This window comes from Rhipicephalus microplus, chromosome 3, assembly GCF_043290135.1.
Source record: "Rhipicephalus microplus isolate Deutch F79 chromosome 3, USDA_Rmic, whole genome shotgun sequence".
In the NCBI taxonomy this organism is placed as follows: domain Eukaryota; kingdom Metazoa; phylum Arthropoda; class Arachnida; order Ixodida; family Ixodidae; genus Rhipicephalus; species Rhipicephalus microplus.
The window spans coordinates 199,387,903-199,411,490 of record NC_134702.1 but is presented as its reverse complement, the minus strand read 5'-3'; the positions used below and the strand labels follow the sequence as shown (position 1 = coordinate 199,411,490).

Sequence of the window (23,588 nt, the reverse complement as noted above, 5' to 3'; positions counted from 1 at the left end):
CGCGGTGTTTTCTGCCACAGCCGACTAAGTAGACACGTACCATTTGTGATAGATCAACGCCAAGGTTCTACAAACGATAGAAGTATCAATTTCAAGTCGTGTGTTACTTTGGTTAGGTTAGGAAAAACATCTCAATTATTACCAATTCATTCAGGTAATACATTATAATATACTTTGTACCGATTGTATATTTTATTTCATATATATTTATGGTAGTCTCTTAATTCTCTGTGAATATTGCCAATTTTATCACGCAATTCCTGTAGTTATCTGATAAGCACAGCCTCTTTTCATTCCTAAACCTTGATATATCAATGCGGCTCAGCCGATACAATGATGTTTCTTAAATCGAATCCCGTAATTGAAACCGCTCTAAAGGCTCCATAAAAGAATAATGGCTACTCGAAATGTTTTATTAGTTACATAGTTTATCCGGCACTCACTACGTTAACACACCCTATTCTCAGTTGAGCCCCCGGACTTGTCGTGAACCTTCGCAGGAGAAAAATAACGGATTAGCGCCAAGAGCGTGGTAACTGCAGTCAATGCGTGTTCGTATCTATTATTCAACGCTTTTGTTTTGTGATGATTAAATCGAAGTACGCATACCAAGCATGCCCTAACTATAGCTCACCAAATAAGATATCCACGGATATCAATGGAGTGAATCATGGCGAGTGGGAAAAGCTATCGGTATGATATCGGTGAGTAACCGTAGCTTATCCGAGCATTGTCTCATATAATACAGGTTGAGGGACATAAACTTATCCTTCCAGTCAATTTAAGCCATCAAAGGAGGATTTAGGTAATTGCTGGAGTGGAGTACAAGCCTCGAAAGTGAATCCAAGAATCAGCCATCTTACCAGCGGCATGATACAGCTATGGGTAATTTGTTGAGACATAGAAGCGTGGCGCAAACCTTTGTTTTAAAGATTTACTTAAGAAGCCTCAACATCTCGGCACATTTTGGTAGAGATAAACTCTTCAATACTCTTCTCCATAACTTATGTTCGAGAGGAACAGAAAACGCTGCCCTTATATGTAGCTTACAGCTTCGTGGAAATCTATTTTACACCTGATTTTTGAGTCTCATATAAGTGTCAACTATACCGTGTCACACCGGAATACAACGTTGATTTATAAGAATCTCCCCGCCCCCCCCCTTCCAAAATTACAGGGTTCTTTACGCATTCGCCTAAGACGACTCTATAAGATGAAAAACACCTCCTTTTTCTTTTTGTTTAGCTTAGTATGCTCAGTCGAAGTGTTGATCCTCCTACGCCTCTTTGCGAAAGCACAATGCATCTTACGCGTTTTAGCACTGCGTATGCAGGATCGGAGGCATTCCAAACTTTGCGCACTCCGCCGCTGGTTTTCTCCTGTCCCTGTGACAGGCTCGCTTTTGAGCAAGTGACGATACAACGCGATAACGTCACAGTGCCACGTCACGCTATATTGCGTGAAGATGACGCCATAATAATGTCATCCTGATGACACAAATTTCAGCGTTCTGTGACGTCGTGTTGATTTCTTGCGTCCCTCTGTTGACTCCACCGGACGTCTCCGACGGACCGTTTTCGCATTTGATTCGGCACATATGGCTTTCGCCTTTAGCAATATTCTACACACCTTTAACCATCACGGAGTTCTTCGTGATGAAAGGTACGCCGAGGAGAGGCTTGGTGCGCTCCAGTTCATCGGGCGAACTCCTTCTGACGAGTTCGTCGACTGCCCGGGCTTCTTCCAGAGCCGCCTCGAAGCGCTCGTCCACCACGGCGTTCAGCACAGGGTCCACTTCACGCACGCGGCGCTGGTAGGCCAGGATCACATCCTCGCTAGTCACCTGCGCCAGTGTATGCAGAAGGCCGCAGAGTGAGGAGAGGGGGCTTCGGCAGGTTTACGCGTGCGCAACAACCCGTGCTAAACACGTATTACAGGCGAATGAGACAACCCATTAAACCCAAACACCAAGAACTGTGATTACGTTCGCTTTTCTTTTCTATTTAGAATTTGTGCAATAACTTTGCTTCACTCATTGTGCGTTCTCGCCGTTATAAGATAGCAGCCGCAGGAAAATAGTGCAGAAATGTCGCCCCATTTCAACCACTGTAGCCACAGAGAGGATTCCGACCCCTGCAGCAAAGCGCTGACCACTACGTGACAATAGCATTTTCTTTTTTAACGTGTGACCTGTTTAAGGGCTGAGTCTGATGAAACATTAGCGTCCGGGTCGCATGTCTCGCTTCCGTGAACAGCATTTAGGATAATCTCATAGACGACACCACAACTTTGGCCGCGGAAGAAGCAGAAGGCACAGAGTGAGACGAGGAAGGGGTGTCTCAAGCATGAATAGGGCTGCAAGTGGCCCAGCAGGGCCATGTTTTGCAAGGGTTGGTGCACGTACCTTCCCTTTTGTATTTACTCTTCTAGAAACGCAACGCCACAATAAGCACACACAAAATCACAAAGTATCAGAGAAAATGACGGTAAATTAAGAACTGCAGCTACACTGTTCCTGCAGAGAACACGTTGGGTGCAATGGGGTAAATGTACTTTGTTACAGGAAAGCAAAAGAGGTGCACTTGCACAAACATTTGAAGAGGTAATATTCATGTATATTCAAACACAAGTAAAAATCGGAGGGGGGGGTATGGAAAGAGAAAGAGAGAAAAGCTATGACGAGGAAAGGCAGGGAGGTTAATCATGCGAACATTGGGTTTACTACCCTGCACTGGAATTAACGGAATGGGGAATAGAAATAGAAAGACGAGCATGGCTGACACAAAGAATTTCAATGGGTCACTAAGGCCGGAGCTTCTCTGACTTGCAAGGCTAAGATTTTACGTGTTAAAAGCACTGCAAAAATAAAAGAAAACGGGACAATTTCAGGTCTGCTTTTTTTCTTTCTTGGACACAATAGTAATTATAAGTAGCATATATTATTGCCATGGAAAGTACAGAGCATAATATTTGTAAAAATTATAAATGTAAAGAAAGTAAATGAGGAAGAAATGATGACTTGCCTCTGGCAGGGACCCAATCTCCTACCTTCGAATCGAACAAGGTTGCGGGTTTGACCAGTGCCAGCTAGCGGCAACTTATCTTTGCGTACGCTTTACTTTCTTGACGTTATATCACAAATGCTGAAGATATTTTATGCTATACTTGACATTATTGTCTGCTGGTTCTCAATAATGCTTGATTAAATGACACGTGGACGTAGAAAACTGCGCAATCACTGTCATGGGAATCCTGGCTGCTGGGGCTGCATTTCCGAGGGAGGCGGGAATGTTGTAGGCCCTTGTGCTCAGGTTTGGGTGCACGTTAAAGAACGCCAGGTGGTCGACATTTTCGGAGCCCTCCACTACGGCGTCTATCGTAATCATGTGGTGGTTTTGGGACATTAAACCCTACATATAAATCAATCAATCAATCAATCACTGTCATGGGGAGTACGAAGCAAGTCAACAGAGTTTTTGAAGTTAACTCTTTCCATATCGAGTATCTTGCTACGACAAATATCAGAACTTACCCGACGACCTCGTCTTAAGGGCCTGCTCTCAAGGACAAGCAAAATGATAAATTGGTATTCAAAACCATCGCGTACACAAAGCGAAAAACGAAAGAAAACATGCCCTAAGACTGTAATTTTTACGGAGACGAACTTGGGAAATTTGTGCGTCCATGTTGCGCTGCGCCGCTGATGCAACAGGTGAATGTGATTTGCACAGGTTATGTACATGGTTGCACGTAGTTGGACTATGCCTTGGAAGCGTTTAGACAGTTGGCATTGAAGGTGGTGCGATTCCCGTGCTCGCCGGGCTCGTTCGCCGGTCTCTACTAACACGTGTGACGTTCGAGAAATAGCGTGAATTCATTATGGGATTATTATAGCACACAGTGCAGACGCAGTACAGCAACATTCAGTAAAAAAGGCACTTCTGGGGAACACTGTAATTACCACGCTACAGCTGGCTTTAGGAAAATGGATGCGAAGGTGGGCTGTTTGGATGTGCTTTGATTTTAGTATCATAGAAAGAACTGAACGGAGTGGTACAACATCCCATGGTTTCAACAACATTCGCTCTCAACAATTCACCATTTGTCATAGATATATTGATTTGGAGACACGGGGATCCTTAACGCATTACGAAGTGTGCAGTGGAAGATTTAGGTACGATAGTTAGACAGCACACTGGCAAGCTGTAGCAGGAGACGAAGAACCTCATTAAGAAACTTCAAAACATGAAAACCTCAAACACAACAGACATAATAGAACTGGTAGAACTTCAGAAGTTCTACCGGTGGAGAGTGCCTTAGTAACCTGCGCTTTGGCGATGACGTTGCATTAGGTTGAATAATAAGCGTAAGGTATGCGATGTAAGAAGGTATAACATGGAGAAAATCGAACCCGCTTTAAAAAAATGAAAGAAGCGTCTAAGCGGTGATGAGGATACTTGAGATAGGCAAAAACCCGATGTATCCACTAAGGGACAAGGAAGGCAAAGTAACTACCAATATGGACAGGATATTGCGAAGCAACCTTACGAAGTAGCAGTAACCCTGATGGCACCCCGCCAGTAATGATAGGTGAAGTCAGAAAAGCCTTGGAGAGCATGCAAAGAGGCAAAGCTGCTGGTAAGAATGAGTTAACATCAGATCTGTTGAAAGATGGAGGACAGATTGTGCTTTAAAACTATAGCCATGCAGATTACAAGGTGTCTCCTGACGGGAAGAGTACCAGAATCTTGGAAGAATGACAACATCATCTTAATACACAAGAAAGGTGATGACATGGGGTTGAACAATTATAGGCTGATCAGCTTGCTCTCCATCGTATGCAAGCTATTTACAAAGCTAATTGCTAACAGAATTAAGACAACATAAAAATTCAATCAACAAAGAACAAGCAGGATTTCAACAGGATACACAACAGTCGACGCCATTCATGCTATTACCAATCGGGTAATAGCGACATTCTCAGAATACAACCTACCACTAAACATAGCTTTCATAGATTACGAGAAGACATTTGATTTCGTATAAATATCAGCAGTCATGCAGACAGTGCTGAATCAGGGTGTCGACAAATTATATATAAACACCCCGGAAGAAATACACAGAGAATCCACTGGCACCTTAATTAGTGCTCCATAAAGAAAGTGACAGAATGCTAATAAGCAAGAGTGCGAGACAAGGAGATACATTTTCTCCAATGCTGTTTACTGCGTACTTACAAGAGGTTTTCAAGGGCCTAGAGTGGGAAGAGTTAGGCATAAGATTTAATGGAGAGTGCCTCAGTAACCTGTGCTTTGCCGATGACATTGCATTGCTCAGTAACTCAGGAGACGAATTGCAACTCATAATTACTGAATTACACAAAGAGAACAGAAATGATAGCTGTAACCTTAAGAGACAAGAAGAGAGCAGAGTGGATCAGGGAACAAACCGAGGTTAAGGACATCAAAGTTGAAATGAAGAGGAAAATGAACATGGGCTGGGCACGTATAGCGTGTAGGCAGGATAACCATTGGTCATTGAGGGGAACTTACAGGATTCCCAGAGAACGCAAGTGGGTTAGGGGAGAAAGAAAGTTAGGTGGGCAGATGAGAATACGAAGTTTGAGGGTATAAAGTGACAGCAGCAAGCACACGACCGAGTTGACTGGCGGAACATGGGAGAGGCCTTTGTCCTGCAGTGGGCGTAGTCGGGCTGAAGGTGATGAGGATGATGACGACATTTCGCTATACGGAGAGACCGCAAAGTTCTTCACTATTTCATGTCTTTATACTTGCCATCACTGTGGCAGTACCACTAAAATGAATCACCGCGACTTAAATGGTATATTAGAATAAGCACATAGAATAACGGAGGATTGAGCTCATATGTGATGGTACATTTGCGCAAAACTGCAAGCTGGCTTTTCTGCAAAGTTGTTTTTCAACAAAAAGGTCTTGTTCGTGGACTGCTTTTGTCACTCACTTTGTTTTTTTCCTTCCCACACTCCCTTTTTTACGAATGACAGGCTTCCCGCTCGCCATGCGCTCTGAGGGTTCGTTCGAGGTGGGACAACCACACAGTAACTGTTGGGGGTAAAAGTCGTTTTGTCACACTCGCGCGTGCCTTCGCCGGAATCATGAGGAGTGGTAAAGGCATATCGAGATAAAGAAGCGGTCTGGGCGCGAGAGTTCTGTATATTTATTTCTTTTTGGTGGAAAACAACCTTGCAGGAAAGCCGCCTTCAAGATTTCTTCAAATGGTTGATTATATAGGCACATTTTGTAGAACCATCATCAATGAACACGTGCTATGTGCAGCTCCTGTTCTTATTCGAAGGTTTCAAGCCCTTGCTTTAGCACATACGAGAAAACATGGACACATGCACAGTTTCAGCTCAAAGCATGTTTTAGTGTTCTTTTATTCTAGATATTTTGATGACGATGTTTACGTCATTTTTATCCGACAAACATCAGATGACGGGGCGTGTACACCGTATGTCATGCCATTTCCTTGTTGATGCTCGCATGACGCATCTCGCTTCAGTCATCGCACCATTTTAGATACTTCCTCGAGTGCTCTTTATGCCACCATATATATAGAAGTGTTTGATAGCAGTGTGGCGCAAACATGGTATAAGAAAATCGTTGCCAATGCATGCATCATAACTGGAAGGTTGCAAATGACTTTTCATTCTTTGAGCCCAATATAATGTTATTTGCTCTGAATAGGTACAGCTCTCTAAAACACAAAAAGGTGAAGAAAATACTCTCAAACATCAATCGACTAAGCATCTTAGCTTCGATAACATAACTGAGAGGCGTCTTCAATTAAGAACGACTTGAGATTAGACTCCTCCCCAGGGGCACTCGCTAGCAGCCCGTTATTTGATCCTGGAACTGTACGATCCGGCGTACGCATGGCTGGGCTGGGGTTTTGGAAGAAATTTGTGTAGCGCGAGGCGAAAAAACGAACACAGGAAAGAATAGACTGAGAAGACAGAGCGCTACTATCAACAACATGTTTATTTTCGACCTCAAAGCTGCTTTTAAGCCATAATCGTCAGGCGACCAAGCAGATAAGCACGTGTAATTCAGATACATGCACAACAATGCCATCTACCTACAAGAAAAAACGATAAATAGGACAACTATAACCTCACAGATAAAATCACGTATCACTGCGTACGCAGGAACGCCAGTTCCTTTTGTGGCAAGGCAATTGAAGGCTTGCTAATACAAACATCTCCAAGAGCATCAATAAGTTCGGCTTCTATGATCAACCAAGTCATCTCATCCTTATGCCGACCAACAATGATTCTACTCTGGAACAAAGGCCGGCAGCCACACGCGTGAATGGGAAGAGCGAGAAAACCTTCTGGCGGCAGTTCATTCGCCTTGTAATTGTGTTCTCTCAATCGCTCATTCACACACCTACTGGTTTGGCCGACATATTTTTTCCCACTTGTGAACTGAATAAGATAAATGACGAACGAAATGCACTCCACAAATTTGTGTGTGTGCCTTTTTGTTCACAACACCCTTCCCTCACGTGACGGATTCGTCAGCACACACAATTTCCCAAGTTTATCACGTACTGAAAATAGCACCCTAATATTGTCCCGAAGTGCCACTTTCTTAAGATTATGTGACAGCTGGTGAACATATGGAATTACGGCCGTGCGTCTTGATTTTGCCGGTGAATCGACATGAACATTAGATTCGCTTGACCTTGCACGAATCCTTTTCATCTCTTTTTCCGCAACTGAAACTAAAACATGATCCGGATAGCCCGATCCTTGCAAACGTGTGATCTGATTATGGATACTATGCTTCATAAGGTGCACACATGACTTGTTCAATGCGTTTTCTAGGCAAGTCGTCGCGATGGCTCTCTTGGTTAGTTTGGAATGACCGGAATGAAATGGGAGTAAAGCTTTCTGAGCACGCGGATCATAGCACCAGCATAGCAAGTTGTCAGAACACTGAACACTTCAATCTAAAAACCTTATTCGTCCGTCGCTAGGCCATTCTACTGTCACTTCAAGGGGCCTAAGACCATCACGAAACACATTCAACACACTAGTACTCTCACTTTGGAAATTTTTCCCCGAGCTGTCAATGAAAATAATAAAATCATCTACATATCGGAACACTTTCTTGGCCGTCGTATCTGCGAGACAATATGCCACAATTCTATCAAGTTCTGCCAGAAACAGATTGCTCAAGACAGGTGTGATGCAAGAGCCAATACATATACCCTGCTTTTGCAAAAGAATATCATTGTTCCATTTAATGAACGTCGAAGTAAGATAAAATTCCAACAAGGTAAGAAAATTATTAGTGGATATACCTGACTCAGACGAAAACTTAACCGCACCAAATTCATCAATGCTACTTCCAACACATTTTAGCATTTGTGGATGGGGGAGGGAATAGTACAGGTCTGTCACGTCAATTGAGAAGGCTCTTAGCCCTTCATTTTCATGAGCTTCCATGAACCTTAATATACAATCCGAACTCTTGACTAAAAACGGATCTCGGACTTCGAGAAGATTTAGTTTGTCTAGCAAAAAAGCAGCGAGTTCTTTCTGCCAAGTACCTATTCCCGAGACTATTACTCGAAAAGGAGTGTTAACTTTGTGAGTTTTTGCATTAAAAAATACATCGAGGCTATTCTTCTTATTTCTTTAATACTTTTTAGAGTTCCAACTACGTTCATGTTTTTGCACAATTGGATAGCCTTTGCTTTTACATTGTTCAACGATGCGCCACAAAGTTAACAACTCCTTTTCGAGTAATAGTCTCGGAAATAGGTACTTGGCAGAAAGAACTCGCTGCTTTTTTGTTAGACAAACTCAATCTTCTCGAAGTCCGAGATCCATTTTTAGTCAAGAGTTCGGATAGTATATTAAGGTTCATGGAAGCTCATGAAAATGAAGGGCTAAGAGCCTTCTCAATTGACGTGATAGACCTGTACTATTCCCTCCCCCATTCACAAATGCTAAAATGTGTTGGAAGTAGCATTGATGAATTTGGTGCTGTTAAGTTTTCGTCTGAGTCAGGTATATCCGCTGATAATTTTCTTACCTTGTTGGAATTTCATCTTACTTCGACGTTCATTAAATAGAACAATGATATTCTTTTGCAAAAGCAGAGTATATGTATCGGCTCTTGCATCGCACCTGTCTTGAGCAATCTGTTTCTGGCAGAACTTGATAGAATTATGGCATATCGTCTCGCAGATACGACGGCCAAGAAAGTGTTCCGATATGTAGATGATTTTATTATTTTCATTGACAGCTCGGAGGAAAATTTCCAAAGTGAGAGTACTAGTGTGTTGAATGTGTTTCGTGATATTCTTAGGCCCCTTGAAGTGACAGTAGAATGGCCTAGCGACGGACTAATAAGGTTTTTAGATTTAAGTGTTCAGTGTTCTGACAACCTGCTATGCTGGTGCTATGATCCGCGTGCTCAGAAAGCTTTACTCCCATTTCATTCCGGTCATTCCAAACTAACCAAGAGAGCCATCGCGACGACTTGCCTCAAAAACGCATTGAACAAATCATGTGCGCACCTTATGAAGCAGAGTTTACATAATAAGATCACACGTTTGCAAGGATCGGGCTATCCGGATCATGTTTTAGTTTCAGTTGCGGAAAAAAAAGAGTTGAAAAGGATTCGTGCAAGGTCAAGCCAATCTAATGTTCATGTCGATTCACCGGCAAAATCAAGACGCACGGCCGTATTTCCATATGTTCACCAGCTGTCACATAATCTTAAGAAAGTGGCACTTCGGGACAATATTAGGGTGCTATTTTCAGTACGTGATAAACTTGGGAAATTGTGTGTGCTGACGAATCCGTCACGTGAGGGAAGGGTGTTGTGCACAAAAAGGCACACACACAAATTTGTGGAGTGCATTTCGTTCGTCATTTATCTTATTCAGTTCACAAGTGGGAAAAAATATGTTGGCCAAACCAGTAGGTGTGTGAATGAGCGATTGAGAGAACACAATTACAAGGCGGATAAACTGCCGCCAGAAGGTTTTCTCGCTCTTCACATTCACGCGTGTGGCTGCCAGCCTTTGTTCCAGAGTACAATCATTGTTGGTCGGCAAAAGGATGAGATGACTCGTTTGATCATAGAAGCCGAACTTATTGATGCTCTTGGAGATGTTTGTATTAGCAAACCTTCAATTGCCTTGTCACCCAAGGAACTGGCGTTCCTGCGTACGCAGTGATACGTGATTTTATCTGTGAGGTTTTTGTTGTCCTATTTATCGTTTTTTTCTTGTAGGTAGATGGCATTGTTGTGCATGTATTTGAATTACACGTGCTTATCTGCTTGGTCGCCTGAAGATTATGGCTTCAAAGCAGCTTTGAGGTCGAAAATAAACATGTTGTTGATAGTAGCGCTCTGTCTTCTCAGTCTATTCTTTCCTGTGTTCGTTTTTTCGCCTCGCGCTACACAAATTTCTTTCAAATGTTTCATCAACAAGCCCACATCGTGCACTCTTGTGGGGTTTTGGGTTGTAAGGAGCACTTTGTTGACTATAGCCATAGTATAATGTATAATCAGTAAGACAACAGGTGCAACTTGAATGCATATAGGAATTATGATGTATGAAAGTGATTACATGTATTACGTATGATGTTTTATGTGTTTCACGTCGCGCACACTCGATCGAGAAGCAAATCAAATAACAGAAGAGGAAACGCCTTTTTTTACATATACGTGGTCTGTGTCCACATATCTGTGCTGGCTTCAAGGAGAACACTAAATTCTTGATCTTGTCTCATGTTTAAAGATCATGGCCTGTGTTTTCGTGTGAAAATTACTACAACCGTTGACATATTTACCGTGTTGATACTCTATCTCGCACGCAAGGAAGCAGCGGCTACAGCTGTATTCGGGTGGCAAAATGAAAAAAAAAAGTTTCTAATGAAGTTTGGTCGAATAACACAAGTCGTTATATTTGAATGAATATAATCAAGCTTAAAAAATCGCACATTTAGGAAGAAAAGGAATCACCGCACCGGCGCTGTCAGACAGGCAGTTGGAGCCAGTTTTTAGACAGGGCATGTGTTCCTTCTGTCTGCCTTCGTAAAGCATGCGCTCTTTCTACCTTGTTAGAATTAAAGCTAGGTCATTGAGAACGCAGGTGGCGTTACATTATTTTAGTCTGATGTGGGGAAAGACAGCAACTTGTGGGCTAATTCGTTTATTTTAATTATCATTCAATTCTACGTGAGGCACTAACTGGAGCGTGGGACGCTGAAGACCATACACATGTTAACCCACAACCATCTGCTATTTGGAAAAGAGGAAGATAGCAGAATATATGAACCTTATCTGCGCACAAAGCAGCGAAATTTCTATTCGGAAGGCACTGATGTTTATACTTCTTGCTCGCCATTTGCAAGTCTAAACGCGATGAACACAATCCAGAAATATTGTAAATGGCCGACGACTCTGTCCGCCCAGCCATGTGATTTTCACAATGGACAGATGCAGTGGCCTCTCTTGATGTCAGCACTCTCTAGGTCATCAACAAGCTGAGTGCATCTACTGAAGACGCTGCATTAACTACATCCGGATGCTAAAATCTCAGTTAAAGTCGAAGCAGAATGTAGTGGTCAGTTATCGTTTAAGCGCAGAAACAAGGACTTCCAAAAAGCAAAGAGGCCAAACGTATTTGAGCAGCTGAACAGCCTGAAGCAATGTGATGACACGACAACGGCGGCTATCAGTTCTCAACGTGGAAAGATAAATGATAGGGACAATTTTCAAAAATGTGCCTGATAATTGTATGCACTACGAAAAGAACAACATGTGCGTTTGCAACGAATGACTACGCAACTACTCGTTAATTGCTAGTGGTGTGATTCCCACGTACACATTCTGTGAGGTTACGTACAGAAGCCAGATGGCGAGGCACGACAGGTTGAGGAAATCGCGGGGTGTCTTTGCAGCTGCTTCCCGCACGCCAGAGCTAGTGACCGAGGGGTCACTAGAGCGGTAATGCGCTTTTGACAGTATAGCTGAGTATAGTTGCACCCGGGATGTCTCAAAAGTAATGCTGTATACAATCTGCACTTCCCTTGTGGTCTTAGCACAATCTCAGTTCTTGTTGTTATACGTAACTTTGCGACAGAAGAGCGGTAGAAGCATCTGAATGCTTCGATTAGAAATAGCATCTTCTTGGTTATCAAGAGTCGCCAACATCAAAGCTTTTCTTTTCCTTCTTAAATTCTGTGGGAACACGAATGGCTAGCTTGGAATAGTTCAAAATGCGTCCCAGATCAACCTTTCTGTTCTTTTAAGCTTTCTAATGTTCTTATTAAAATTCACTTTTATTGGATGTTGGTTCTGTTGTTTGATGCGACACAGTAGAGCTCATAAATCACTATTCCCTTTCTCAACACAGAAGCCTCCGCTGAAAAACTGTAGGTGTAAAGTCAAATATCGTTGCTTCAGCGCCTCTTCTCTTGCAGACTTCTTCGTTCATGTGACCCAAGTTAGTCGCTTTTAGTACTGCTCTTCCTAAACATTCTATTGCAAAAGAGACTATGTCGCTGGCACTGAGTCCCTGTCCTTAGTGCTGTTATTATTGGGCTGCCTGGCTTGGTCCCACTTGGACGCATGAGACGTTGTGGCTGAGCCTCCCTGATTTGTTCCAACTCAGCGCTCCCAGAGATGCGCCTAAAGCGGCTACAACACAACCGCAGTATTTCGAATTTCGCAGCGCAGTCGTATCTCCTCGTAAAATCCTTTGAAAATGTCCGACCGGCTGACGGCCTAAGAAGGGCTGTTCACAGTCAAAACGGCTTAGAAAGGGTGGTACTCTCTGTGACGTGCCGAGCAATTAGCAATTCTGATTGTTGCAATTAGCTTTCGCCTAATTGTAGCAATCAGTATTGTTACAATTAGCCGAGAGCTTGAGACCAGCCGTCGGGTACTCTTCTCACGCACTCGGTGGTGCGCCTTTATGGCGACCGTTTTTACAAACCTTGGCCTGCACGGCGCTGCACACTCAATCTTGCAACGGTCCATGCAGTCGATCTGCAGGTATGACTCAACGTCTTTGCCCTGCCCTGTATCGTGTAGTGTTTTCTCCCTCTCCATGAGACGAACTGGGCGTGTCTCTTCCATCTTTCGTGGCTTGGGAAGGCGGCGGTGTTTCACCTTCTCCTTTCGGGGATGGAGGTGAAACGGCATTTTCATTTAACTGTCCTGGCTTTCTTTGTTTTCCCTGCATAAAATCCTGGGAAGAACAGGGCGTAAAACTCGAGCGCCGAGACACTCAAGACAAGCTTCCATAAGCTCCCATCAAACTTCCACGATTATACCATCATATATAATTCAATCGCGTAACAATCAAACTGTAAATAATGTAATGAAAAGTTCCTGTTAACCACTCCGGGTTCCTATGCTCGAAATCTCTCCCAGTCTCTGCTGACTCTGGTCCTATGGACAGATTGTTAACTCCCCACCCACTAAGTCAAATGGATGGCAGCGGTTGCATGCTGCCGACTATCGAAACACACCAGCGCATTATCTGGTTTTGCGCAGTGTACTATTCGACGTTCGTACATAAACAGGAATTAAAAACTTTCATGCATATGTAAATGAAAAAAGACAGCCGACAAGGAAACAAAACATTAAGCTTCGAAACGCGCAGGACGAGCGCTAACGGCTGAAAGTTTTATGATTCGAGCGAAATATACAGAAAGATTTAGTTAAGCAACAACTTTGAGTTAATAATGAGCGCTCATCGTGTTTCTTCGTTCACGCTTCGCCTCGTTTTGCACTGTTTTTACGATTTACAAAAGTGTGATGAACTAAGCCAGCGAATTCCGCTTCTACATTTGGCGCATCATTTTTCTTGACATTCTAAAATAAAAAACAATACAGTGAAATCAAAACGATAAGAACAGAAACGTCTGCTTCCTCGTTCGGTCAAGGTTAATGTCACCTCAGCGTCCCCATAGAGGTCACAGTACAATCAACTACAGCAACTGCGCCACGACCGACTGCCGACGTGTGACAGACGTCCTTCTGACGAGGATGTTCATTGTTTATTTTTTTGAGTGTTTGTTTACAAGAGCTTCTTCCTGCTTCACCGTCTATTTTCGCTCGCTCCCGACCCAGCCGGTCAGCCCTTTGCGTTTCGCGGCCAACGCACGACGGGACCAGCTTACAAAAAAAAAAGGTTTGAAGCGCAAGAAAAAAGAAAACAAGTAATAACGACAAAAAGAGGCTTTGACCGAAAAGGTCTTGAGTGGCTGTCAGGAAAGCGACGCAGCGGTCACCACCCGCCCTCCTCGTTCGCCTCTCTCTCGCCCCGACATTCCAAGAGACGCACTTCCCCGACTTCGGTTCACTCATGCGTGCTGACGCGCGTGAACCATTCCACTTCAAACTCGGCACTCACTCACCGCTTGTCAAGCGCAGCCCGTCCGTTTGCAACGCGCATTCAGTGACCCATTCTGAAGATCGAATCAAACAGCCTTTCACGGTCTTTCTATTTGTTCTCCCTGCTTGAATGACCAGGTTCCCGTAGTGCTTGAGTACAGATACAATCTTCACACAGCAGCGACAAAGTTGGACCACGTATATATATATATATATATATATATATATATATATATATATATATATATATATATATAAACAACGTATTCAGGTCAGTGAAAAGAACGAGGCAGCTTAGTTAGTACTATTTTATATGTGACATTCACAATACGCCTGTCCATACACTATTTCTGCATCGCACTTGGTCCATATTCTCGAAGTGACACTAGCGAACACTACAGCACGTCCGTAAAGATCATTTTGTAGATGGGTTTCTGGGCCACCATAATGGGCTGTAGCATTGCATTTTTGTATGTTTATTAACTAAACGAAAAAGGTTGGCTAGGTGCATTTAACAATTCATGGCCTATTTAGCCCGCTTCGCAATCTAAATACTTAGAAAACGTTCGTATAACAGCCTAAGGAATCAACATATAATAATAATAATAATAATAATAATAATAATAATAATAATAATAATAATAATAATAATAATAATAATAATAATAATAATAATAATTAATAATAATAATAATAAGAAGAAGAAGAAGAAGAAGAAGAAGAAGAAGAAGAAGAAGAAGAAGAAAGAAGAAGAAGAAGAACCACATGGTATTTACAAACGTGCACTGAAACCTAATCACGCCGGCCTCCGGCACTTTCGCCTTCGTCGAAAATAACGCCGCCGCATTCGGCATTCGATCCCGCCACCTCCGGATCAGCAGTTGAGCCCCATAACCACCAGGACACCACGGAGGGTAGCGTCGTATGTCAAATCGTCTGTACTTCGTTTTGCTCCTCGCCTTCGAGCGCTCTCATTATTTCTCGCTTTCGTCACTACTTGGGGAGTTTCATTACGCCACAATAATAAATAAAAGTAACTTTTGTTATACCTAAAATTTGTGATGGGTTCTTGCCCTAAGAACTTCATGTGTCTTTTCATTTAGCGTAACAACATAACTACCCTAGTTGAAAAGATAAATGACTTAACTTTCTTCATTTCTGTAGCAAATTAAGTCTAACTTTATAAGATTCCTGTCCCTACAGAGAGAAAAGCAATTGGTGAAATAGCAACGAAATATCGCATTTTCTTTATTTAGGAGGATTCTGGACAGATCTCTTGAAACATCCGGTATAAATGTTACAAAGATTAGCAACACTCTGAACAATAAAGCCTAAAGAAATTAAAATACTAAGTAAAATGGCTAAAAATATTACCCAGATTGTTTGTTTTCTTTTGTATTCATGCCTAACATAAGACTGAAAACAAACAATGTGATAACTAATAGAGTGAACACATATCTAGTACAACAAATAGTAGAAACTAGATCGAAAATGTCAAAGTATCCTAATATTAATGACAAAATATTCAGTAAACTTTGCAGTTGAGTGATAGCAGTAGAGGATTTCATAATGCCATCACGCAAATTTGAATATTTATCGTAACTGTTATAGTCATACGAAGCAAAAAGTTATTGCTATCCGCAAACTTGGTAAAGTATTACTATTTACCAAAAAAAGTTTCAGAAGTAAAGAAGTCACTAGATTGTTCACTTGTTATTTCCTTACATAGCAATATTATGAGTTTAAACTGATGATAATGATACGTGTGGTCAAGCATCCCAAAACCACCATATGATTACGAAAGACGCCTTAGTGGAGGGCTCCGGAAATTTCGACCACCTGGGGTTCTTTAACATGCATCCCGATCTGAGCACACGGGCCTACAGCATTTTCGCCTCCATCAACAATGCAGCCGCTGAAGCCGGGATTTGATCCCGTGACCTGCGGGTCAGCAGCCGAATAGCTTAGCCACTAATAGACGTTAGATTAAAGCGAAGCTGTTTGTTAAGAGTTTGGGAATCAAGAATAATTAGTTGAAGGGCTGATTTGTACATATATCGAAAATGGCGACACCTTTCAAGTCTGTGTTGCACTCATTTCTTAGCACCGCAAATGCTTAATATATATCTAGTTTACATATCGCAAGGGAGAGCATCGGTGCTATCGGGAGAACATTTCAATGTAATGTAACGCGAAGAGTGATATTTTAGACATTTAAAATCAATCAACCAAAGGAACAAGCAGGGTTTCATACAGGCCACTCCAACATAGACCATATCCGTACTATTAATCAGGTAATAGAGAAATGCGCGCAATACAACTAACCCCTATGCATAGCTTTCACAGATTACGAGGAGACACTTGACTCAGTTGAGGCATCAGCAATAATGAAGGCACTACTGCATCGAAGAACCCTACATAAACATATTGGAAAAAATTTACAGTGGATCCACAGCCACCATAATTCCACCTAAAGAAAGCGACAGAATACCAATAAAGAAGGGTGTAAGGCAGGGAGACACGATCTCCCTAGTGCTATTTACTGCGTGTTTATAAGAGGTATTCAGGACTCTAGACTGGGAATAGTTTGGGAAAAGACTTAATGTAGAGTATCTCAGTAACCTGCGGTTCACTAATGATATTGCCTTGATGAGGTACACAGAGAACGAGTTGCTGCTCGTGATTACTGAACTGTACACAGCAATCACAACACTCGGCCTGAAAATAATGTGCAAAAACTAAAGTAATGCGTAACAGTCTTGGCAGAAAACAGCACTTTGGTGGAGAGGAGCTAGAAGTTGTAAAGGAATATATCTACCTAGGACAAGTAGTAACCACGGAGCTGAACCATGAGAGTGAAATAACTAGAAGAATAAAAATGGGGTGGATCGCTTTCAAGGTGGGCAGACAGCACACGCGAGCCTGAGACCCTTTTGTTTTTCACAGATGCCAACTCAGTGAAAGGTAAAACCGCATCTTGCTCCACTGCACAATACTTTTCCTTTGTTTTGCAAGAGTGGACTTACACGCTATTGTCGGGAATCTCGCGTGCGAGCGCCTAGTTCTGTTAAGATATAGTACTGCAGGGTGCATCAATTGAACCATGGACACATGACAGCACGCGTTCTGTCAAATTTGTGCGTATACAAACGTGGTGAGGTTTAGTGTGCGCAGCATTGCAGCCAGCTCATGCTTAACAAACCAAATGTACTTTTAATGGCCAGGTGGGCCAGTTCCCAATGGCTATTTAGCTAAGGAATCTCATTATTCTACCCTGTAAATCTAAGACGACAGAACATAACACTCTCAAGTGCACTGACGTCAAAGCCAAAATACTCGTATGCAAAGGTGCTCAGAATACAAAACAAAAAAAACTATAGTATACTTGAGCGTTTAAATATTATTCTTGAACTTTGAAAAGTGTCTAGATAGTATACTTGACCATCGTTTTAACATGCACGAATTAAATTTTTGTCAAGCGGTTAAGCGAACAACCATTGATAGCTTTCTCCATTAGTCGTGGAAATGTACCATCTGGCACAAAAAGCGCACTTCGAGACCTCACGAAGGCAATGCCCTGGAGGCACGTGCCTCCCTCCCGAGAGGTGAGCGACTTCGGGTGGAATTCAGTCATTCAGTGCCCACCTTTATCGTACGGCACGTGGCTAGCCTGGTCGTGAGAGACGACACGTGTGGCTGCGAAATTCCGGAGAAGTCAGTGAAAGCTGCTTCTCTCTTCCTCGTGTGTGGCCTTGGCCTCGTGGAAAGCTACCGGCAGGAACGCGCTTGCGCGCTTTTCTTCTGAGGAGCTTCCTGGCGTGTCCGATCTCAGCAGATAATCTGTGCATGCACCGGTTATTCGAGAGGGGCGCTGCCACCGTTCTAGTTCGAGCACTCGGGGCACTGCTGGAGCAACAGCTTGCTTCAAGTTTTCAAATGCGAAGCAATTCTTAGTGAAGTTTGGTGACATTAAGCGTGTCTATCTATCTATCTATCTATCTATCTATCTATCTATCTATCTATCTATCTATCTATCTCGCCTATGGCTTTTAGCTCTCCTGGCCGTTTCGATAATGCTATCGATACCAAAATTGGTATAGCACAACATGACTGTATAACCAATTAGTGACTAGTCATAACATGAAAATGTCGTGAATGTCCTGATATACATTTCATGGTCTTGCTGCTTGTGCGCTGGTTTCATTCACATTACATACAGCAAAACTGGTAAGGTCTGACATGAGTGCATGGCGAACATAAAGGACAGATCCTAACGTGGAAATCATGGCATGCACGTCATGTAAGTGATGACACGCCATACGCATGTTGCGCTCGTGGATGTTTCGCTAGAATTATATATACCAAATTTGGCATCGGGACGTAAACAGATGACGAAGGTTATGACTGGTGCAAACATGACAATCATGAGATGCGTGTCATGTAAGAGCATCACTAAATGCACGCTCATAATGCGCTAACGGCCGTTTCGCCAGCGTCACTTACACTAAATTTGGTATTGTGGGACGTCAATGGACGACGAAGGTAAATGACACGTTCAAACACAATAATCATGACATGGAAGTTATGTACGGCATAATTTACGTCCGCCTTGTAAAGTAGTGTTGATATTAAAGTGACATAACAAGCTTTCTCATTCGTGCTTCACTAGCCATGTATTCCCACTGTAAGTGGGATCTGCCTATTTTTGCAACTGGCACAAATCCTTGGAGCACAAGACAATTCCACCAGGTGAAAACCTAAGTGCAGACCTCCCGTGCAAGCTACTGCATTTCAGCTTACACTGCATATTCTTCTTAAGAAAAAAGAGCAGTCGACAGCGCCTACATGCGGCGAGATCATTTCGGCGTGTTTATGCGCCTGCGTCGCTTCGCTGAATCCGTATTAGTTATCAAGAAAATTAGGGAACCCTCAAGCTTCGGCTTTAGAGTTGAACGTGATAGCGACATCCTGTTCGTAGTGCGGGCTTTAAACATATACCGCCACCCCCATGGTGCTCTGTATACTTTAAACACTTACTACATAAAACCTTTTCGGATTTGCTATGCACCCGCTACCTGGCCTTCAGGGAATAGGCACAGTAGCATGTGTGACTTTTGTAATGGGGTGCCGGCTTTCAACCGCGGAACTGATATAACACACAATATTCTGACGCCCGTTGGCTGTCACTTCGGATGTGACAGGACTGGCTCTCGAGATGCCTGGTGTCTGGTCAGCCTGTTTTTTCTCCTTGCTGCTGATGTTCTTGAGACCTGAGCGTCCTGATCCGATTCGGGCTCTACCTCCGCTGCTTCTTCGAGGACGCCTTGGTGCTTCCTCTTGTGGGGGTGCGGCCGGATCGGGCGGTGCTCTTAAGCATATTGTCGCTAGGTGAAAATAACAGAGTACAGGACGACGGTGCGACCAGAAAAAACGAGGTCTGTATCAACAGAACAAAAGAGCAGCCACTTCGACTTCTTCTTTCTCAGAGGAATCGTGGGTGCTGTCCACGCTCATCACTTCGTCGTCCTTTTTCTTCTTGCCCGGCCTTTAGCCGTGACATTAGCCTCCCATTCAAGAAAGCATCGTCCAGATGCTTTATAATCAAAGCGGTTTGTACTCGTTGGAAACGCATGAGTTCATTCGGCGAAATAAGGCTTCATGCGTACCACGTGCACAACTTCTGGAGCATACCTTCGACGCCTTGAAGAGTGCGCAGTATCCGGAACAACCTCATAATTAATGTCACTGAGACGTCGCAGAACTTTATAGGGACCGAAGTACCGTCTTAACAGTTTTTCTGAGAGGCCACGGCGCCGAATAGGTGTCCATATCCAAACTTTCTCTCCTGGCTCGTAGGAGACTGGTCGGTGACGAAGGTTGTACCGTCTTGAATCGTACTCCTGCTGGCGACTAATACGTAGGCGTGCAAGCTGTCGGGCTTCTTCGGCAAGCTGAGTGATATAATCAGCATCCGTTTCAGCGTCTTCGCACTCGTGCGGCAGCATAGCATCCAGCATAGTGGTGACTTCACGACCATGAAGAAGGCGGAATGGCGTTGTTCTTGTTGTTTCTTGATAAGCCGTGTTATAGGCGAACGTGACATACGGCAAGATCTCATCCCAGTTTTTATGCTCCACATCGACGTACATGCAGAGCATATCCGCTAGTGTCTTGTTGAGACGTTCCGTAAGACCATTCGCTTGCGGATGATACGCCGTTGTTCGCCGGTGGGTTGTGCCACTAAGTCTTAAAACTGTCTGTAATAGTTCGGCTGCGAATGCAGTTCCCCTGTCAGTTATTACGACTGATGGAGCACCATGCCTCAGCACCACATTCTCTACGAAAAATCGGGCTGCTTCACTTGCCGTGCCCCTCTCCAAAGCCTTGGTTTCGGCGTAACGAGTGAGGTAGTCGGTGGCTACTATAATCCATCTGCGACCTGCTGATGAGGTTGGAAATGGGCCCAAAAGATCCATTCCGACTTGAGCGAATGGAGTAACAGGCACGTCAATAGGATGGAGGAGGCCTGCTGGTTTGACGGGTGGAACTTTTCTGCGCTGGCAATCAAGGCACATGCGAACATAGTGTTGAACGGTTGCCGTCAGTCGTGGCCAGTAGTATTTCTGCCTCACTCTGCACAACGTACGCGTGTAACCCAGGTGGCCGGATGTTGGTTCATCGTGGCATGCATGTAATACTTCGCTCCTTAGAGATGATGGGATGACGAGTAAGTAGTCGTTTCCGTGTGGCGTGAAGTTCATCTTATACAGGACGTCGTTGCGCAAGCAAAATGACGAAAGCCCTCTCGCAAACAGTCTAGGTACAGCTGAAGTGCGACCCTCTAAAAAACGTATTATGGGTTCTAGTTCGGGGTCGTCTCGTTGCAGCTGTGCGACCGTTGCCGTGTTTACAACTCCGACAAAGGCTGTATCGTCGTCATCTGCCGTCGCAGGTTCGTATGGCGCACGAGAAAGGCAATCAGCGTCTGAATGTCGCTTCCCCGATCTGTAGACCACCGTCATGTCAAATTCTTGAAGCTTCAGGCTCCAGCGCGCCAACCGTCCTAAAGGGTCTCTTAAATTCGTCAGCCAGCAGAGGGAGTGATGGTCGCTGACAACATTAAAAGGACGACCATACAGGTATGGGCGGAATTTTATAACCGCCCACACCACCGCAAGGCACTCTTTTTCCGTAGTGGAATAATTTTCTTCCGCACGTGAAAGAGTTCTGCTCGCGTAAGCAATTACTCGTTCGGCGCCATCCTGCCACTGCACGAGTACAGCTCCTAAGCCGACATTGCTAGCGTCGGTGTGCACTGTTGTCGGTGCGTCATCATCAAAGTGTGCGAGGACTGGTGGCTTCTGAAGGCGTTGCCGCAGCTCGTCGAATGATTTTTGCTGCTCTTCATTCCATACGAATGCGACGTCTTCTCTGGTAAGGCGAGTCAACGGCGAGGCAATGCGCGAGAAGTTCTCAATGAAGCGTCGGTAGTAAGCACACAGTCCTAAAAACCGTCTGACGGCCTTTTTGTCAGTTGGCGCTGGAAAATTCGTAACGGCAGCTATTTTTTCAGGGTCAGGCCGCACACCTTCACTGCTGACAAGATGCCCCAGGAACAGAAGCTCTTCGAAGCCGAAATGGCATTTTTCCGGCTTAAGTGTTAGTCCGGCGGAACGGATAGCTTGAAATACTGAGTGCAGTCGCCTGACGTGTTCGTCGAATGTGGCAGAAAATACGATGACGTCATCTAAATACACTAAGCACGTCTGCCACTTGAGGCCTGATAGTACGGTGTCCATTAGCCGCTGAAACGTTGCCGGTGCTGAGCACAAGCCAAATGGAAGTACCTTAAATTCAAAAAGGCCATCAGGTGTCACGAAAGCTGTTTTCTCCCGGTCTCTTTCATCGACTTCTATCTGCCAATACCCACTCCTTAGATCCATCGACGAGAAATAACGCGCGTGCCGTAGTCGATCGAGTGAATCGTCGATACGTGGAAGTGGGTAGACGTCTTTTTTTGTCACCTGATTCAGCTTGCGGTAATCCACGCAGAAACGTAAGGTGCCGTCTTTTTTCTTCACTAATACAACCGGCGAAGCCCAAGGGCTTTTCGACGGCTGAATAACGTCGTCTTCAAGCATCTGTCGCACCTGCTTTTCGATGGCTTCACGTTCTCGCGGAGCTACCCGGTACGGGTTTTGCCTGATGGGTCTGGTCATGTCGTCCGTTATAATTCGGTGTTTTGTCAGCGGCGTTTGACGGACCCTGGAAATCAAAGAGAAACAATCTTCAAACTTGTTAATAAGCTGCATGATACTTTGCTTCTGCGCCGGCAGCAAACTTGGGCCAATATCAACAGATAGAGGTGCAGGGGTAAGATCAGTTGAATTATCTTTTTCAAGAGTTAGGCAGTCTGTCATATCGGCGAGCTCTTCCACGTACGCGACTGTCATGCCCCTCGTTAGATGTCGACGTTCAGAGCTGAAGTTCGTAATGAGGACGTGCGTGTGTCCGCATTTTATGCTTACGACGCCTCTTGCGATAGATAAACCATGGCTGAATAGCAGTGTTGGAATTTGCTCGGCGATGTTTTCAGAATCCCTTGACGTGTCACATGTCACAGCCACGAGTGCACTCGACCGCGGTGGGATGGTCACGTCATCTTCGAAGACACGCAAAGGCTGACGTCGCTGGTCTGTACAGGGCACATCCGAAACTTGATATGGGGCCGTCCAAAACGTAACCGATCTCTCAGGAATGTTGATAATGGCACCGTATTCCCGCAAGAAGTCCATGCCCAAGATCTGGTCTTTGCAGCACTCCGGTAAAATTACGAAAGTAGCGACGAAATCTGAACTGCCAATATTAATTCGAGCTGTACATTTGCCTGTCGGCGTCACCAATTGACCCCCTGCGGTTCTAAGGTTTGGTCCCGTCCATATTGTTCTTACTTTCTTTAGGCAGTCGGCGAGTTTACGGCTGATAATAGAGAAGTCCGCACCAGTATCTATCAGTGCTGTTATTGGGCGTCCGTCTATACAAATGTCTAGATTGGCGCTTACGATTTCCGTTGATGTCGGTGACGTCGTATCGTCCTTGGTATCGTGCGTCGTACGATCCGTGGTATCATTCGTCATATCACGTCGTAGAGAAGATGTTGGGGGTGTGTTAGCA

At 44.1% G+C, this 23,588-nt stretch overlaps 1 protein-coding gene across 1 annotated transcript in view; it reads right to left on the bottom strand.

Moving 5' to 3' along the window:
• LOC119170118 (fatty-acid amide hydrolase 2) overlaps positions 1 to 23,588 on the bottom strand; it is an 85,055-nt gene that overhangs the window by 40,624 nt on the left and 20,843 nt on the right. Inside the window, exon 2 of the mRNA XM_037421175.2 lies at positions 1,630 to 1,843. Coding sequence (XP_037277072.2) covers positions 1,630 to 1,843 — 214 coding nt within the window. The remainder of the gene's footprint in view (positions 1 to 1,629; positions 1,844 to 23,588) is intronic.